The sequence below is a fragment of the Callospermophilus lateralis genome, chromosome 5 (genome assembly GCF_048772815.1).
Source record: "Callospermophilus lateralis isolate mCalLat2 chromosome 5, mCalLat2.hap1, whole genome shotgun sequence".
Taxonomy (NCBI): Eukaryota; Metazoa; Chordata; class Mammalia; order Rodentia; family Sciuridae; genus Callospermophilus; species Callospermophilus lateralis.
Window position 1 is genome coordinate 37,132,447 of NC_135309.1, and position 20,777 is coordinate 37,153,223.

The 20,777-nt window shown below is 34.5% G+C and overlaps 1 protein-coding gene across 2 annotated transcripts in view; it reads right to left on the minus strand.

Moving 5' to 3' along the window:
- Cdkl3 (cyclin dependent kinase like 3) overlaps positions 1–20,777 on the minus strand; it is a 50,230-nt gene that overhangs the window by 15,874 nt on the left and 13,579 nt on the right. For both annotated transcript variants that reach the window (XM_076855784.2, XM_076855785.2), the window contains exons 4-7: positions 5,622–5,734; positions 3,852–3,991; positions 3,250–3,338; positions 13–166 (exon numbers count right to left, since the gene is read on the minus strand). In XM_076855784.2, coding sequence (XP_076711899.2) covers positions 13–166; positions 3,250–3,338; positions 3,852–3,991; positions 5,622–5,734 — 496 coding nt within the window. The remainder of the gene's footprint in view (positions 1–12; positions 167–3,249; positions 3,339–3,851; positions 3,992–5,621; positions 5,735–20,777) is intronic.

Here is a 20,777-nt window from a genome sequence, read left to right on the forward strand (position 1 = left end):
CAAAGTTCTTACCTTTCCCAAAACTGAAGTACTTAGGAACGTATTGCCATAAATTGCCTTTCTTTCATCTTTCACAAGTTCATTTTCTTTAGAATGCTCTTTTGGTTTTATGAATGAATTGACTTTTGCTTCTTGTAATAATTTAGCTCTCAGTTCTGGCAAGAATCTGATAAAACAAGCAATATCAACAATAATCATTTTAAAGTTTATGTTGATATTTTATCTTTCAATAATCATTTAGACAATTATTTCACATTTCAAGTATAGCATAAACAACGCTACATGACTAAAATGGATGCTAAGAACTGCTTTGGGAGGCTAACGCAGGAGGATCATGAGTTTAAAGCCAGCCTCAGCAACTTAACAAGGCCCTAATCAACTTAACGAGACCTTGTCTCTAAATAAAATATTTTATTTAAAAAGGGCAGGGGACTAGGGCTGTAGCTCAGTGGTAGAGTATTTGCCTAGCAGTTTGCGAGGCACTGGGTTCGATTCTTAGCACCACATAAAAATAAATAAATAAAGGTATTGTGTCTATCTATAACTGAAAAATAAATAAATAAATAAATAAAGGGCTTGGGATGTGACTCAGTGATTGAGCACCCCTGGGTTCAATCCCTGGTACCAAAAAAAAAAAAGCACTCAAAGAGATGGCTCAATATTCACCTCTGAAATCTGCTCCCTGGGGGATGGGGATGTGGCTCAGTGGTAGGACACTTACTTAGCATGTGTGAGGCCCTAGGTTCAATCTCGAGCCAACACAAAAAGTAAAAATTTAAAACTTTGCTAGCCAGGCATTGTGACACATGCCTATAATCCCAGCTACTCCAGAGGCTGAGACAGGAAAATCACAAATTCAACGCCAGCCTGGGTAACATAGTGAGACCCTGTCTCAAAAAAACAAAAATGACTGGGAATATAACTCAGTGAAAGAGTGCCCCTGGGTTCAATCCCCAGCACTAAATATATATACATATGTGTGTATATATATATATATATATATATATATATACACACACACACACACACACATATAATTTCTTTGCTATTGGAATCTACTATGTAAAGTTTTTACCAAACAGGCGATTTAGATTCCTTTTGTAATATAAACTCTATTCAATAAATTAAATTTTATTCATAAAATTTTAAAATTAATTTTTCATTTATCAAAAGTAAAGTTTTGATAAATATCTATTCTTTTCAAGGTCAATTCAGGCCACTTTGTGGTTTTTGTGGTTCCTTAAAGTAACAGGACTTAAAAGATGAACTACCTAGTTTCTGAAATATTACTCTGGAGAAATATTTTCAGTACAAAGTGTTACATAATACATGAAAAATTAAGGATGATTGTTTTGGTTTTAGTTTGACTTTCTTTCTTTTGAGAAGCTATTTATTTTTTAATGGAAAATTTATTTCTATGGTTCAAAATTCCAAAATCGATATTCCAAAAGCCACTACTGCCATTGGTTTTGGAAAGTTTTGAAATACTACTCCATAATGAATTGTTCCCTAGTCCAGTCCACTCTTGTCAGCTGGGCGTTGCACATGTCTAATAACAGGCAGTGTGAGGAGATGTAAAAAATCTCCTATTGGGGCTGGGGTTGTGGCTCAGTGGTAGAGTGCTCGCCTTGCATGCATGAGGCACTGGGTTTGATCCTCAGCACCACATAAATGTAAAAATAAAAATATTATGTCTACCTAAAACTAAATATATATATATATACCTCCTGTATGTGCATATCTCCAGTGTGTGCCAGGTGCAGTTCAATCCCCAGTACCAAAAAGGAAAAGAAAGAAAAAAATCTCCAGTGTGATTAGTTTGACTAAATTAGAAAATGTCACACTTCTGTTAAAATTCCTTGCGCAGATGGGCGCAGTGGCGCATGCCTGTAAGCCCAGTGGCTTGGGAGGCTGAGGCAAGAGTATCACCAGTTCAAAGCCAGCCTCAGCAACTTAATGAGACCCTAAGCAACTCAGTGAGACCCTGTCTCTAAATCAAATATTAAAAAGGGTTAGGGATGTGCTTAGTAGTTAAGCACCCCTGGGGGTTCAATCTCTGGTACTTAAAAAACAAAGCAATAAAACCTCCCTTGCACTGAAGAAGGTCCACAAAGGAAAGAGGCATCATATCAAAGGAAAAAGTCTTACCCAAACATTTTCTGAGAGTTCCATAAATTTGAACTCAAGTTGCTTTCACCCTCTAATAGTAAAATCCTAATAGCTAAACACTTAATCTATATGGAATTTATATGAAGCAACTTTCTTATGAAATGATTGGTACTTTTTACCAATGGCATGTTCATTAATAAATCTTCTTATTTTTTGTTTTAGAGTAAAATTCTTGAAATGTTTGAAGTTCTAGTTACTCTCAAGGATTCTCTTTTCTTTGCCTTTTTTCTGTTTAGTGGCAGTTCTCAGACTTTACCTTAACTCCATCACATTTAAATTGTTGTCCACATTTCTGAATTCATGTCCACAGGCAAACTGAGTGATTCTGCAATTAATAAGAAACCTTTCTTGTTTCTTTCAAAACCCAAATACAAAATAATGATTTTTAGAAATAAGGCTGAAGAATGAATTGTCCATGTGAGACACAGAAGGTCTAAAGAATTATGGCTCCTATCTTCAGGGAACTTCAAATTTAGTGGTTAGGATCAGAAAGCAAGCCTCACAGCAGAGAATAATGAAATAAAAAAATAATTTGGGAAGTGCTAATTATAGTATAAAGATCAAAGATGCTATCAAAAGAGGAATAACCAATTATTTTATGAGTGAGAGGCCCAAATGGGAGCTAAAAGGTATTGATTGTCTATTTAATGTTATTTCTGCTCTCTGATGACTCTGAAATTGTAGAATGGAAAACATATCACACTGCCTAGAATATTGTAAATGTGTTATGATGTCAGCTTTCATTAATTTTATTTAAATTTTCATCCATGATACCTGTAAGTCTATTATATAGTTTGTACCTGCCACAATAACTCATTACGCTTTTGTTAAGTTATTTCATAACATTAACCTATCCAGCAATTCTCCTGCTAGTAAAATTTCCTAAAGTATCCAAAACATTATTATCCAAAGTACAGGTATGAAGTCATGAATTGGTGTGAATATACTGTGTATACAACCAGAGATATGAAAAATTGTGCTCTATAGTGTAATAAGAATTGTAATGCATTCCGCTGTCATATATAAATTTTAAAAAAACTTAAAAAATACTTAAAAGACCACATTCACTCAAATGCTTACTTTTCAATAAATCCATCTCTAGTAAAATACTCATGATGCAAAAGATCAGTAGAGGATATCCTCGCAGCAGGATCAATTTGTAAACAAGCCTAGAAAATAAAAAATATTTTGATAATCAGTGAGTTCTAACAGGGCAAAAATTAAATTTATTTGACAAATGATTCTTAGAAATAGTCAATAACCCAGATATGAGAGAGAAAAGATGAAAGTAAAGCTCAGGAATTTCTGACGGTATGTTCTGATCATTTATTTCCCTAAGAAATTTTTACTTGCAAAGCATTATTACAGGTTAAATATTCAATGATTCTAGCCAAAGCAAAGCTCAGTGTGTTTCTGTGATGAACAGAAATTATTTAGTTCATTTTGGTCTTCTTATCAGCCCTGTGTGGTAGAAAGTTCATGGTAATCATTTGCATTTGACAGATCTGCTAAACTGGATAATTTTTTCTGTATATTTGATACAGGGGATCAAATCTAGAGACTCACATGTGCTAGGCAAGTGCTCTACCACTAAGCTATATCTCCAGCCCTAAAGTAATATTTTAAAATAGTATTATAATTTATGCAAATTTCTCAGATATACATTATTAATCTTAACATACATGAACTATATCTGCCAGCAATCCATTAAGCTTTGGATATTTTTTCCTTGCGTTTTGGGGGTGTTGAACTTGAGGAAGGACTACCCCAGCAAAAATAGGACTTCTAGTAAAGATATTCTGCAAGTGAGGTGTCAAACTGCCTGAAAAGAGAAATACATACTTATAAGAAAACATAGAAATTATCTACAATCAAAATAATCAAATTGCCATATGATCTCCACTAAATTACTAAAAACCCAGACAAGGAAGAGTAACAGTTTTTTAAATTTTTCAAAGTTGAACAAGAAACTATCTGAATGTCATAAAAAAAAATTGAGGTTTTGCTAGTAAACTGTTAATAACACACAGGTAGCATAATATGGAACATCAGGTTTGTTTTCTTTTCCCAAACTATAAGACATGTACTATTACCCCAAAAAGCATTTTTAAACTTTTACATATTTCCTTATTGGTATCTAAATAGTTGAACTACAAGTTCATCAGCAAAACAGATTACAGCCTTACTCAAAACAGCTAAAACATTAAAATTATTTTAAAATCAAAATATTACATAAGATGAAACAAGACTACAGATTAGTAGTAGAGTGGAAAGAACTATAAATAAGAGTGGAGAGAACTAAGTCTAGCATCAGTTTTGCTATAACTAGTTCTGTGACTGAGCAAATCTCTTTGTTTTTTATGGCTGAATTTATCTGTAAAATTACGGGATTAATCTAATTTTCTCTAAGATTCCTTCCAACATTAATCTCCTAACCAGAACTTTAAAGAAGACACAAAAGAAGTTGATGTTTTAAGGCTCTGAACAGTATCTTAAGTCAATATTTATCTAGACTTCATTGTTTTCATAATTGTTCCTAGTTCCTTCCTCATAATCCTGTAATTATGTTTATGTATATTTTTCCTACCACACAAAGCGCTCCTTGAGCTCTTCATTCAGAAATATTAAAAACAAATTGTTGAAATACCCTGTGCAAGGCTAACCACCAAAATATTTGAGTAGTTAAAGCAGATTATCAAATAGTTAAAACTCTCATCAAATATATTTCTTTAATTTTTGTTTGTCATCAAATATATTCTTTTTTCTGAGTGTTGTATTAGGGATGGAATCCAGGGCCTCATGTATGATAGACAAGTGTTCTAACACTGAGCTATGCCCCCAGCCCTCATCAAATATATTCTTTTTATATCTTTATTTTTATTTATTTTTATGTGGTGCTAAGGATCAAACCCAGTGCCTCACACATGCCAGGCAAGTGCTCTACCACTAAGCCACCACCCCTTCTCTCAAATATATTCTTGAATAAGTCATTTTAACTACCCTGAGGTTTTTTTCTTTTGTTTTAGTTTGGTTTGGTTGAAGAGAATGGTTTCTAAATAAATAACTGGTGTTTCTATTTCCAAATGCTTTAAAAAAAATTTGACTCAATTCTATTGTTCAAAAGATCTTATTTTGAAAGTACAAATATTTGTAGAAGGCAAAAATTAACAACAACTTTTAGACAGTCTGAAATACATTCCTTTTGTACTGTTTTTCTTAGCACCAACCATCAACATATGGCTTAGCTATCTGCATCCTGGAAAAGAAAATATTATTTGTAAAAACAGAAAATTTTCTACCTTCTCTATCAGCCCCAGGCATCCATCTGCCATCATTTATCCAAACAATATGCTTCCCTGTTTTTAGGCAGAAAAACTAACTTTGAAAATCAAACAGAATTTATCTGGTAATATTTATTTAGGCATGTAATAGAATATTTCATTAATACCTACCTACTTTTAAAACAATTTTATGAAGTAAATCTAAGTCAGAACTGCTAGGAAGATAGGGATTTCCAGTGGCCATCTCAATGATCATACAGCCCAAAGCCCAGATATCCACTGGCCTGAAACAAACCCAAGTAAATTACTTTTTCATCAAGATTATCTATTTTAAAAATACTTTTAAAATAAGATCAAGGCCAAAGAAACAAGAATGTTAAGTGGTATCATTAAAATTTTCACTGTAGCATCATATGCTAACTTCAGTTTAAACATTAAATATTATCGAATTTTATTAATAACATTAAATAACTTGTATTTAAGTTGCACAAGAAGCCCTGAAGCAATCCAGATAAAAAGTAACTAATTCTAAAATTTTTCATATACTTATATAAGCATATTATCATAAGCAGTTTATGAATTAGATTTGAATACTAAAGTCTCATGTTTTAAAAGTAAAAATTAAAAGTCTCAAATATTTTACCCTTATTATTTTATTTATCTTAGGCCATTGTGAGTCAGCCATAATCCAAATTTTTTTCCACATGATGCTTTTAAAAAGATTGTTCTTATTCATAGGACTTGTAAATAAATAAAAGATACTCAATCTCACATTTAGAAGAAATATAAATAAACACTATGAGATCTATTTTTCATTGATCCAAATGACAAGGATTATAATAACTGATATGTTTTATATTTGTGAAGCTATGGGAAATGAATATTTCCTTGTATTAGTTCAGGAGAGAAAACTTATACAACTTCTTTGGAAGGAAATTAACAAAAGATAACAAATTTTAAATTGTATATACTTTTGATTACATGACTTTATTTTGAGACATTTATTCTAAGATATGTTCATCAGGGTAAATTACATGAAAATTTCACTGCAGAATTTTTTGTAGTAGAAAAAAGATTGGAAGCAGCCTAAATATTCATCAATAAGGGAATGACTAAGTAAATTTTTGCAAAACCACAAAATGAAATAATATTCCTCTCTTTAAAATGATGAAGTAGGTCTATCCATACTTGCCAAAATGGAATTATCTCCAAATTAAACTGAGGAACAAAAAAAGCAAAATTCATGAAAGAAATCAAAGAAGATCAAATAAATGAAGATATATTCCAGGTTCATGGATGGGCAGACAATCTTACCAACATGTTATTTATTCCAAACTTTATATAAATATTCAATGCAACCTGAATAAAAATCTAGCAAATTAAATAATTAAACCAGTATTATGGTACACACCTGTAATCCCGGCTACTCCAGAGGCTAAGGCAGGAGAATTGTAAGTTCAAGGCCAGCCTCAGCAATTTAGTGAGACCCTCAGGAAATTAGTGAGACCCTGTCTCAAAATAAAAAATAAAAACAGCCAGGGGTATAGCTCCCTGGTAGAGCACTCCTGGATCAATTCCCAGTTTCACACACCAATATAAAAAGATAATTATGTGGGGCCAGGGTTGTAGCTCAGTGGTACAACTGAGCGTTTGCCGGGCACATGTGAGGCAATGGGTTCAATTCTCAGCACTGCATGTAAATAAATAAAATAAAGTTTCATCAATAACTAAAAAAAAAAAAGTCAATAAAAAGATAATTATGTGAGGTGATACATATGTTAATTAGCTAAATTTAGTTGTTCCACAATGTATATGTACTTGGAAACATCATGTTATTGTCCATAATAAATACATATAATTTAATCTATCAATTTAAAAAATAATCTGTAGATTTTAACAAATTAATTGTAAAGTTTGTATGGAAAGGAAATAGACCCACCAGAACATTTTAATACAATGTTGAGAGAAAAGAATAAAGTCAGAGCATCAACTCTGCTGGACTTTAAGATATACTGTAAGGCCATCATATACTGTAAGGCTATCATACTGGTAAAACATACCAGTTTGTGGTATTGGTTAAAAAAAAAAAAAGACCAAGGTAACAGAATACAGAGCCCAGATATAGAACTCGCACAGAAATATAGTCAACTGGTTTTGGTTTTATTTGGTTGAGTTTTTTGTTTGTTTTTTGAGTTGCTGGAGATCAAACCCAGGGCCTTACATGTGCTAAACTACACTCCCAGCCCCTCAACTAGTCTTTGACAAAAGAGTAAAGGCAGTTGAATAAAGGATAGTCTTTTGAACAAGTAGTGCAAGACATCCATATGAAAAGAAGAAAACAATTTTGACTAAGATCTTGAAATTTTCCCCAAAATTAATCAAAATGGATGATACACATAATGTAAAAGGCAAAACTATAAAACCTCTAGACAAACACATAGGGAAAAAATCTTGGCGACCCTGGATTTGGTGATAAGTTTTTAGATATAAAGCATAGTTCACACAGTAAAACCACTGATAAATGGACTTCATTAAAATTAAAACTTCTATTCTGTGAAAGATACTGTTAAGATAATGAAAAGACAAGCCATTAGGTTGGGATAAAATATTCACAAAATTTCTATCTGATTAAGGATTTGTATACAAAATATACCAACAAAACTCTTAAAACTCAACAATAATAAACCAATTTTACAATTGGCAAAAGATATAAACACATACCTCACCAAAGAAGACACACAGATGGCAAATGAGCATATTAAAAGTTGCTCAACAGTATATACCATCAAGAAATTAAAAATTAAAACAACAGGGGCTGGGGTTATAGCTTAGTGGTTGAGCTCTTGCCTAGCATGTGTGAGGCACTGGGTTCAATCCTCAGCATTATATAAAAATAAAAAATAAGGGGCTGGGGTTGTGGCTTAGTGGTAGAGCGCTTGCCTAGCACATGCAAGGCCCTGGGTTTGATCCTCAGCACCACATAAAAATAAATAAATAAAGATATCGTGTCCAACTAAAAAATAAATATTTTTTTAAAAATTAATAAAAAAATAAAATAAAGGTATTGTGTCCTTCTACAATTAAAAACCAAAAATTAAGAAAACAGCTGGACACAGTAGTATCTACCCGTAATCCTAGTGATGCAAGAGGCTAAGGTAAGGGGATCGCCAAGTTTAAGGCCAATCTGGACAATTTAGTGAGATTCTGTCTCAAAAAGTGAAAACGATTAAAGATGTGGTGTAAAACACCTCTGGTTTCAATCCCCAGTAGCTAAATAAATAAATAAAACAATGCGATATCACTATATACCTATTAGAATGGCTAAAATCTAAACTACTGACACCTCCAACTGCTGATGAGGATGTGGACCAACAAATTCTCATTCATTGTTGGCAGGAATGCAAAATTATACAGCCTCTTTGAAGGACAGTTTGGCAACTTCTTACAAAGCTAAATATAGTCTTAGCACACAATCTAGCAATTGTACTCCTTGGTAGTTAACCAGCAAGTAAAAAGTTTAGATTTACATAACAACCTGGACGTGGATATTTATAGCAACTTGCTTCATAATTGCACAGACTTGATAGGAATTGAAGTGTCCTTCAATAAGTTAATGGATAAATTGTGGTACATGTATGCAATGAATATTATTTAGCAGCAAAAAAAAAAAAGAGAGAGAGAGAGAGAGAGAGAGAGAGAGAGAGAGAGAGAGAGAGAGAGAAATGAGCTATCAAGCCACCAAAAAAAAAAAAAAAATCATAGAACATTATACATGTTGCCAAGTCAATGAAGCTTGTCTAAAAACTCTACATCCTGTATAATTCCAACTATATGGCATTCTGGAAAAAGCTAAAGTAAAATGATGATAAAAAGACCAGTGGTTGCTAGTTAAAGGAGAAGGAGAAAATAATAAAAAGGTAGAGGTACAAACGGGGTGCCAGGGTGCCTGCTTGTAATCCCAACAATTTGGAAGCCTCAGAAATTCTTCTGCCTCAGGCTTCCAATTTGTTGAGATTACAGGCAGGTACCCTGGCACCCCGTTTAAATCCTAATGTAAACTATGGGATTTAGGATAGTAAAATTCTATCTCAAAATAAAAAACATAATAAAAGCTAGGTGTGGTGGTCCAAGTCTGTGATCCCAGAGACTCAGAAGAAGGCTGAGGCATTAGGATCACAAGTTCAAGCCAGTCTCAGCAACTTAGCAAGGACCTAGACAACTTAGCAAGACCCTGACTTAAAATATACAAATAATAAAAAGGGCTGGGGATATGGCTCAGTAGTTAAATACCCCTGAGTTCAGTCCCTAATTCAAAAAAAAAAAAAAAAAAGAAAGAAAGAAAAAGAAAACATAATATAAAGGGCTGTGGGTACAGTTCATTGGTAAAGTGCCTGTGAATTCAGTCCCAGTACCAATAAGAAAAGGAAAAAAAAAAAAAAAAAGGTAAAATAAAACTATTCTCTATGATACTGAAGTTATGGACATGATATTATATATTTATCAAAACCCAGAAAGTTCAACACAGAAAGTTAAATCCTAATGTAAACTATGGGATTTAGTTGAGAATAATGTATCAGTATTGGCCCATTAATTGTAACAAATATACCATATAATACAAGATGTTAATAACATGGAAATGTAACCAGGTGTAGTGGAGCACACCTACAATCTCTGCAACTTTGAAAGCTGAGGCCAGAACATCACAAGTTCAAGGATAGCCTCAGCAACTTAGAGAGATCCTATCTCAAAATTAAAAAAAAAAAAAAAAAAAAAAAATATATATATATATATATATATATATATATATATATAGGGTTGGGAGTGTACTTCAATGATAAAAGCCCTCTGGGTTCAATCCCTAGTACCAAAAGAAAATAATGATGATGATGTTAATGGTGATGATGATGATGATAATAATAATAATAATAATAATATTGATGAGGAGGAGAAAGAGAAAAAGGAAATGTTGTAGTAGTGAGGTATGAGGTGGAGGGGGTATATGATACCTCTGCACTTTCTGTTCAACTTTTCTACAAACCTAAAACTGCTCTAATTAATTTTAATAAGACACACGCAACACTGGGAAGACAGCATGCCCACTGGCATCTGAAGGGTCCCAAAGGGAACCTGAGAGGACATGGGGCCCTCTAGTTTAGGAATTTTATTATGGGGTTCAGCTCCAGAAAGCTAGATCCAGTTTTGAGGTTGTTATATACAAGGTTTAAGGTCCATTATAAATGTTTGTTTTGTAGAAACTGGAACTGATCATTTATAGGCTCCAACTCATCATGAGAAGTGGAAGGTATATGCTAGGGTACAAACAGACTCTGAAGATTATCAGACAAGGCAAAGCAAAATTGGTCATTGTGTTTGTCAGTTTTCTGTTGCTGTGACAAAATATCTGAGATAAACAACTCTAAAAGAGGCTAAAGATTAATCTGGGCTCATGGTTTCAGAGGTTTCAGTCAGTTGCTTTGGATCTGTGGTAGTGCAGCATATCATGGGGATGGAACATGGGTGTAGGAGATCTGCTCACCTCATAGTGGTCGGGAAGCAAAGAGAGAGGAGGAGGACAAGGGTTCCCATATCCCCTTCAATGGCACACCCCTAATAATGTAACTTCCTTTACCTCCTGAAATTTCCATGACCTCCAAATAGTGATACAGATGGGCAATTAACACTTAGACATTAACACTTCAGATTTTGGGGGATGTTTCAAAGCTAAACTATAATAGTCATTCTTACCAACAACTTCCCAGCTTTGAATATATCCAAAACAGTACTACATCACATTGGCCAAACTAGGATCCATCGCTATGATGGCGATAATATTAAATTTGACACAAGCTGAAGAAAATACTATTGAGTATGCACACTGGCTGAAATTCATGCAGGTGATTTTTTTTTATTTTTTTATTTTTTATTGGTTATTCAAAACATTACAAAGATTGCAGAATCACATCGGTTACACATCCACATTTTTACATAATACCATAATAGTAACTGTCGTATTCTGCTACTTTTCCTATCCTCTACTATCCCCCCTCCCCTCCCCTCCCATCTTCTCTCTCTACCCAATCTACTGTAATTCATTTCTCTCCTTATTTTTTTCCCATTCCCCTCACAACCTCTTATATGTAATTTTGTATAACAATGAGGGTCTCCTTCCATTTCCATGCAATTTCCCTTTTCTCTCCCTTTCCCTCCCACTTCATGACTCTGCTTAATGTTAATCTTTTCCTCCTGCTCTTCCTCCCTGCTCTGTTCTTGGTTGCTCTCATTATATCAAAGAAGACATTTGGCATTTGTTTTTTAGGGATTGACTAGCTTCATTTAGCATAATCTGCATGCAGGTGATTTTGATATCATGGAAACATGCTGAAATAGACTGGTGAAAAGTAAATTATACAAAATTTTTCTTTAATAAAATTTTCTAGAGCTTGTTTTTAAAAAGAGAGACAGATAGACAGACAGACAAGCTTGGTCAAGAAAAGCTGATCCAACCAAGTTTTGGTCTAACATGCAGGGGTAAGCGGGGATTAAAAGAACTAAAGCCAGGCACAGTGGCACTGCTTGTAATTCCAACATGAAAGACTGAGACAAGAGGACTGAAAGTTCAAAGCCAGATTCAGAAATTTAGTGAGACCCTCAGCAACTAAGTGAGACCTTGTCTCAAATTTTAAAAATAAAAAGGGCTGGGAATATAACTTAGTGGTAAAGTACTCCTGGGTTTAATCAAAGAAGAAGGAGGAGGAAGAAAGGAAGGAAGAGGAGAGAAAGAAGAACAACAACAATAACAACTGGGGATGGACTTCTAGCATGATATAATGAACAGGTCAGCTGGGTTACTCCTCATTGAAACCAGTAAAAATTATCTTTCTAAAAGTACAACTAGGGCTGGGAATGTAGTTCATTGTGGTCCTAGGCTCAATCCTCAGCATGCAAAAACAAAAACAACAAAACAAACAAAAAACTATGAAAATTCAGTAAGGAAGTAAGTGTATTCCCTCCTTCCCCAATCTCAGCTCTGAGTCTAGAGCTGGCTGGCTACCTCTTCACTAGCTCCCATTTGAAGTTCCTTCTTCCCTGGAGAAACAGAATTTCAGAATTGCTCATACTTTGCCCAGCTATCTGTTGCTGAGGCTAAGTCCTGGGTGAATAAGGTTGCGAGATGAGGGTCAAGGGCTGGGATTGTAGTTCAGTAGTAGAGCACTCACCTAGTATGTGTGAGGCATTGGGTTTGATTCTCAGCAACACATAAAAATAAATAAATAAAATAAAGATACAAAAAAAAAAAAAAAAGAAGGTTACATCTCCCACCAAGCCCCAACTCATGGAACAATGGCTGTACATTGGGTGTAGTACACCAAGAATACTAGGGCCACTCAACCTGGCTGGTGGGGTAGTGATTTCATGTTGGGAGAAGCAACCTAAGGGGACCTCAGGCTGCTGCTCCTCCCAGTCACTGAGCACTCAGCTCCTAGAGGAAAGAGTATAGCTTAGAGATAAAATTTGCTTTAATCCAAAATAGCTCCAGAACCTTACACTTCAGAGATTTTGCCTGGGAAAAGAAGAGGGCCATAAAATCAAAGGCTTCTGATCTCTTCCAAAGGAGTTGACTTTATTTGCAACTGAGTGTAGAAAAGTTCAGGCCTAAAGGTGCTCTCTAGAACAGTGGAGGATGCAGTGAAAGGCAACTGAGTAGAGATTCCTGCATTAAATGACAATTCAATCTAGACTATATCTCAGCTAGTTTGTGGGAAAGAGCCATCAAATGAGCCAGTTGAGAGAAGCCTTCTCAAAATCAGAACAAACACTAAATATTGACCATCACAGAAATTATTCCTTCAAAGGAGCCACAGTGTGATTGGAATAGTTCATTGTGCAATTTAAGCCCCATGCCAATTCTGAAAGCAATAGAGCAATCAGCTTATCTCGTGGAGTTCAATGGCTAGGAACAGTAAGGGGAAGACAGAAAGATAACATTACTAATTCCATTGCCATCCCAGAGTGACTATGACCTATCCAAAGCTGTGACTCCCTGAGGAGCAACTATACAGATTTAATACTTTTGTGGGAGGAAACAGATTTCACTAAAATTCAGCTAGTCACTATAACACACAAAAAATAACAATAGCAAGACCCAGAGTGGAAAGTCCTATACCCAGAGTTTTTAGAATATGTTATCTAAAATACTGAGGTTCCAGCAAAAAAATACAAGGCATGCAAGAAATCTATGAGAAATTATTCATATGCAAGAAAAAAAGCAGGCTGTCCAAACTGACTGTAAGAGTAAACATATGTTGGATTGAACATAAAAAGATTTCAAAATAAATATTAAAAGTGTGTTCACACAACTAAGGGAAAGCAGGATTAAAGAAGAATGGGAAGATACAATGACAACCTCATATCAAATAGAGAATATTAATCAAGAAACAAATTATATATGGAGAAAGAGGCAGGAGGAGAAGCAGGGAGAAATCTTGGAATTGAAAAGTACAATAACTGAAATTAAAAGTTCACTGGAGGGGCTCAACAGTAGGCTTGAACAGGCAGAAGAAAGAATTCATGGACTTAAAGACAGATCAATGGAGATTTTGCAAGCTGAAGAATAGAGAATAAAAAAAATGAGAATGGGGAGAAGAGACTCAAATGTGCAACACTACTAAACACACATACATATGTATCTGGGAATACCAAAATGAAAAGAGAAAGAAAAAGAAGAAAAATATTTAATGAAATAATGGATGACAATTCCCAAATTTATTGCAAAATAATAATCAACAAATCCAGAAAGCCAAACAAACTCCAACTAGGATAAATACAAAGAGATCTACCACAAAGGAATATACCATAGTAAAAATGCCAAAAGTCAAAAACAAGAAGAAAAGCAAGAGAAAATGAATCATCACTTACAAGGAGATCCTCAATCAGACTAAAAGGAGACTTCTCAATACAAACAATGGAGGCCCAGAAGCAATGACATAATTCAGAGTGCTCCGAAAAAAACCCTGTCAACCCAAAATCCCATATTGAGGAAACCTATTTTTTGAAAATGAAGTAAAATTAAGATTTTTTTCCAAGATAAACAAAAAGTTGGAGAACATGTTGCTAGCCAACCTACCAAACAATGAGTAAATTAAATAACTTTGATTAAACAGATTGTTTCCTAGGAAAACACAAACTACTGAAACTGGCTTAAGAAAAAACAGACAATTTTAATAAATCTAAAACAAACAAAAATATTGAGTAAGTAATCAAAAACTATCCACAAACAAAAATCTAGGCCCAGATGGTTTCACTGTGTAATTCTACCAAATAGTTAAAGAACTCTTTAAGAACTATCAAACAACCTTTCAAGAGCAGGCATGGTAGCACACATTTGTAATCCCATCTATTCAGGAGGCTGAGGCAAGAGGATTGCAAGTTAGAGGCCAGCCTCAGCCACACAACAAGACCCTTTCTCAAAATAAAAAATAAAAAAGGGTAAGAATGTAGCTTAGTGGCAGAATATTTGTCTAACATGTATGAGACCCTGGATTCAATCCCCAGTACCACAAAAAAGAAAGGAGGAAGAGAATGAGGGAAGGAAAGAAGAGAAGAAATGAGAAAGAAGAGAGAGGGAATATTTTCCAATTCATTTTTAAAGAACAGAATTACTTTGATACTTAAACCAGACAAAGGTATCACTAGAAAAGAAAACTACAAATATCCCTCATGAATAAGGACACAAAATTCTCAATAAAATCCAATAACACCTAAGAAGAATTACATATGACCAATTGGCATGTATTACAGGAACATGAGGTTGGTTTAATATCCAAAAATCAACAAATGCAATACATCAATACATCAATAGAATAAAAATAACATTCATATTTTGATGATCTCAATAGACAAAAAAAATTTGATAAAATATAATACCTTTTAATGATAAAAGCACTCAACAAACTAAGAATAAAAGAAAATTATCTCAATTTGATAAAGGGCATCTATGACAATCTACATCTAATATCATAATTAATTATTGAAGACTGGAATCTTTCCCTCTAACATTGTGAATAAGACCAGGATGTTTGCTCCTGCCACTTCTATTCAACATTGTTGATTCCTTGTTTTAGTGTGTGTATGTGTGTGTGTGTGTGTGTGTGTGTGTGACATATAAAATTATAAGACAGGTACAGGAGCACTCGCCTGTAATCCCAACTACTTGGTACAGGACTGAACCCTGGGGTGCTCTACCACTGAGCTATATCCTAAGCCTTTTTTATTATTTTGAGACAAGGTCTCACTAAGTTGCTGAGGTTGGCTTCAAACTTGTGATCCTCCTGCCTCAACCTACTGACACTGGAATTACAGGCCCTTACCATTGTACCCAGCTTCTCTCCAACATTGTGCTAGAGATTCTGGTCAGGGTAATTAGAAAATAAATGAATAAATAAGCAGTGACCCAACCAGGAAAGAAGTGAAACTGTTTCTGTTCATAGATGACATGATCTTCTGCATAGAAAACCCTAGGAAATTCACTAAATAGCTATGAGAACTAATAAACAAATCTATCCAGGTTGCAGGAGATAAGATCAATATACAAAAATCAGTTGTAATTTTACATATTTATAATCAAAAAATCTGCAAATGAAGATATCAACTCCATTCCAATAGCAGCAAACAGAATGAAATATTTAGATATTTAGAAATGAATTTAACAGAAGAAGTACAAAATGTATTCTGTAAAAAGTACAAAATGTTGAAAGAAATTAAGGAAGATCTAAATAAGTGGGAAAAAAATCCTCTGTTCATAGACTTACAATATTGTTAAAATAGCAATAATCTCTAAATTGATCCACAGATGTAATTCAATCCCTATCAGAGTCCCAGTGGCCTCTTATGCAAAAACTGAAGTTGATCCCAAAATTCATATGGATTTGCCAGGAAATCAGAATAGCAAAAACAAACTCATTTTAAAAGAGGGAACAAAGTAGAAATATTCACACTTTATGATTTCAAACTTACTATAAAGCAACAATAATTAAGACAACATGGTATAGACATATAGATCAAGGGAATAGAACCCACAGTTCAGAAATAAACCCTTATATCCACAGTCAATTGATTTTCAACAAGGGTGCCAAAACCATTCAAGAGAAAAGAAAGTCTCCTCAACAAATCGTATTGGGCCAAATGAATAGCCACATGCAAAAGAATGAAGTCGGACCCTTGCCTTATATCATGTACAAAAGTTCACTCAAGATGAATAAAAGACCTCAATACAAGAGCTAAAATTATAAGACAGGTACAGGAGCACTCGCCTGTAATCCCAGCTACTTGGGAGGCCAAGGCAGGAGGAAGGCAAGTTCAAGGCCAGCCTGAGCAACTTAATGAGACCCTATTGCAAATAAAATATAAGAAGGGCTGGATATTACCTCAGTGGTAGAGTGCCCCTGGATTCAATCCCAAATACTGAGGGGAAAATTATATCATCAAGAAGAAAGTGTTGAAAATTCACAAATGAAGGAATGAAATGATTGGATCATGTGACAACTACGTTTAATTCACAAAAATATTTGCAAGTCATGTCTGATAAAGAATTGCATACAGAACAGAATATATAAAGAATTCTTATAACTCAATAATAAAAAAGACAACCCAATATACTCAAAAGATTCTGAACAGAAATTTCTCTGATAGCAAAGAGTCCATAAGCCCAGAAAAAAAAAATGATCAGTATCCTTAGTCAATAGGGAAATGTAAATCAAATATACAGTAAAATATCACTTCATACCCATTAGGATGGCTAGAATAAAAAAAATCATATAATAACAAGTGTTGGAAAGGATGTGGGGAAATTATAGCCCTCATACTCTATTGACAATGATATAAAATAATGAAGACTTTGGAAAACAATCTGGCAGTTCAAACAATTAAACGTAGTTATCACATGATCCAATCGTTTCATTCCTAGGTGTATACCTAAGAGAAATGAAAACATATGTCCACACAAAAACTAGAGTATAAATGTCTATAGCAGCATTATTCATAGGCAAAAGTAGTAAAGGTTCATCAATGGGCAGATGAATAAACCAAATATGTTAAATCCAAACTACAGAATATTATTAGCTATGAGAAGGAATGAAGTACTGGCTGGGGGTGGGGGGGGTGTTTCAGTGGTAGAGCACTTGTCTGGCATGCATGAGGCTCTGGGTTCAATCCCTAGCACTGGAGGAAAAAAAATGAGTGAAATATCAATATATGCTACAACTTGAATGAATCTTGAAAATATTATGCTAGGTGAAAGAAGCCAGTCACAAAAGACCACATATTATATGATTCTATTCAAATGAAAGTTCAGAATAGGGAAACTGCAAAGATAGAGCGTAGACTAGTGGTTGCCAAGAGTTGGGCAAAAGGAGTCCAAGATACAGGGGTGTAAAGAGAATGAGGTTTTTTTGAGGTAATAAAAATGTTCTAAAAATGACTGTGTGATGGCTGCACTTACCAGTAAATATACTAAAAACTACTGAAATTCACACTTTAAATGATTGAATTATATTGTATGTGATTTATATCACTATAAAGCTGATTTTTAAAAGATATTTATATATGGCAGACTCCCTAAAGAAAAAAAAAAGTAAAAATAAGCCTAGAATATCTTGTCAGCTAGGTAACAAAGAAGCTATCAAAGACTGTATACTGGGTCATGTTAAAAGGACATAGGAGCCACCTTGAAAGGCTTCCATTGGCCAAAGATGAAAAATTTTGAACTTCAATAATAAAAATACTGTGTAGGTGCTCAAATATGTTATCCCAAAATATGGTTCCTTGACATGCTGAGTACTTTGAACTGAAAGAGACCAGAAGAACCTCAGAAGCAAGATCTCTCTGACATTCTCTTGCCCTCCTTTCTCCCCACTTTCCCAAGGTATGTCATAGAAACTAAAATTCCTCTCCCCCAAAACAAGTCATAAAAGCTAGAAAGGATACTCTCTGACTTACTTTCCCTGATTCTCTGACTTCCTACTTTATCTCATGCCAGAGGGATCTTGTCCCTTATGGAGGTAAGGGTAGTGAGCATGCTATACATAGAAGAAAGAAGAATTGGAATGAACAGCCATTTCTGGGTTTCCCCTCTCTGTTTATTACCATTAGATCATGTTCTTTTAGTACAATCATGTTTTTCCACAACTACCCATATCTTTTATCATACTTAGCATAAAAACACAAAAGTTTTCCTTGGGTCTTCATTTCTGAAGGCTTCTATGCCACATATAATTTTTTAAAAGTAAATCTAGGTGGTACACATGGGTAATCTCAGCTACTCAGGAGGCTGAGGCAGGAGGATCACAAGTTCAGGGCCAGCCTGAGCAACTTAGTGAGACCCTATCTCAAATAAATAATAAAAGGTCTGGGGATGTAACTCAGTGGTAGAGTACCCCTGGGTTCAAACCTGTATGCTTGGCGGGGGGCGGGGGGGACCTGTGATCTTGTGATGAGTGGGAGAAGGCCTTTTTCTCTTGCCCCAAAAACTGCAATGCAAAGAAACCCATTAAATAAGTTTAGGTCCATGAGTTCCATGCTGGGTATGGAACCCAGAACTTTGCACACATGCTAAACAAGTAGTGTACCAATGAACTACATCTCTGGCCTGGTCATAAGTTTAGAAAATTAATTGTAGACTTTCAAAGTCTATTTTTTGGAGCCAATTCATCTTAAACATTAATAAATCAAGCATTTATTCTGCTTTCTATATATGAACTATTATCCCTGAGTAATCAAATGAGGAGAAATGTCCCTTCATAAAAGTATTCTAAGTAATAAATTTTAAAAGGATGATGCAGTTAAAATATCACCATTTTGCAAACCCCTAAGAGTTGTTGAATCTAGCCATTAAGGATTAAAAGCTGTTAGCATCACATTATGTGCCTCCTAATAAAAGAAGAAAATAAAGCTGTTCTCTTGCCAAAGGCACTGAACTTCAGACTATCCAGCCTCTGGATCTAGCTGCCAATTTCCAGAAAATATAAAGTCAGGGAAGCACATTGAACTTCCCTGCAAGAATGTAATAAGCAAAATTTGCACCGTGAGAAATTGACAAAGCAAATGATCTGGCCTTAACAGATAAGCTGTAAGGAAAAGAAAGAGATAAAGGAAATTTCTGTAGTTTTTTGTTTATTGGTTTCTTATCATTTGTTTTGCAGTGAGTGCTAGGGATCAAACCCAAGGCCTTACTGCATGCAAGGCACTCATTCTGCCACTGAGCTACATCCCCAGCCCCAAATTTCTGTAGCTTAAAAGGAATTTTTAAAAACATACCAAATCTTATTTAAATACAAAAAGCAAGCATTATTTTCACAAACATACCACATATGGGTAACATAACATTAGGATAAAAAGCAACTGGGTAAGGGATATATGGAAGCTCTCTGTACTATCCTTTGAAAACTGTCTATAAATCTAAAATTTTCCCAAAAGATGATTTAATAAAAAGGTGAGGATGGCCATATTTAAAAAAAAAGAACAATAATAAGTGTTAGCAAAGATACAGAGAAATTGTAACCCTCATATTCAGCTTGTAGGAATGTGAAAATAATAGAAACACTTTGGAAAACAGTATGACAGTTCCTCAAAAGATTAAACAGAGCTACCATATGACCCACAGTTCCAATTCCTAGGTATACACCCCAAAAGAAATGAAAACATTTATCTATACAAAAACATGTACACAAATGTTCACAGCAGCATTATTCTTTTTTAATATTTATTTTTTACTTATAGGTGGACACATATCTTTATTTATTTTTTTTTAATATGGTGCTGAGGATCAAACCCAGGGCCTCACGCATGCTAGGCAAGTGCACTACCTCTGAGCCACAACCCCAGCCCCAGCATTATTTTTAACAGCAAAAAAATGGAGAACAAAGCCAAATGTTCATTAATTGATGAATGGGTAGATGACATGTGATATATCCACACAATGGAATATTATTCAGCTATAAAGAGAAATGGAGTACAACATGGGTGAACCTTGAAAAGTATAAATGAAAGAAGGCAGTCTCAAAGGACTATATATTGTATAGTTTCATTTACATGAAACATCCAGAATAGGCAAATCCACAGAGAATAATAGTACATAAGTAGTTGCTTAGACCTGGAGAGGTTAGAGAGAAATGGAAAGCAACTGTTAATAAATATAAGGACTGGGGATGTAGCTTAAGGACTGGGGATGTAGCTCAGTGATAGAGCACTTGCCTAGCATACTGAAGGCCCTGGGTTCAATAATTCCCAGTACCACAAAAAACAAACAAACAACAACAACATAAAAAACAGATA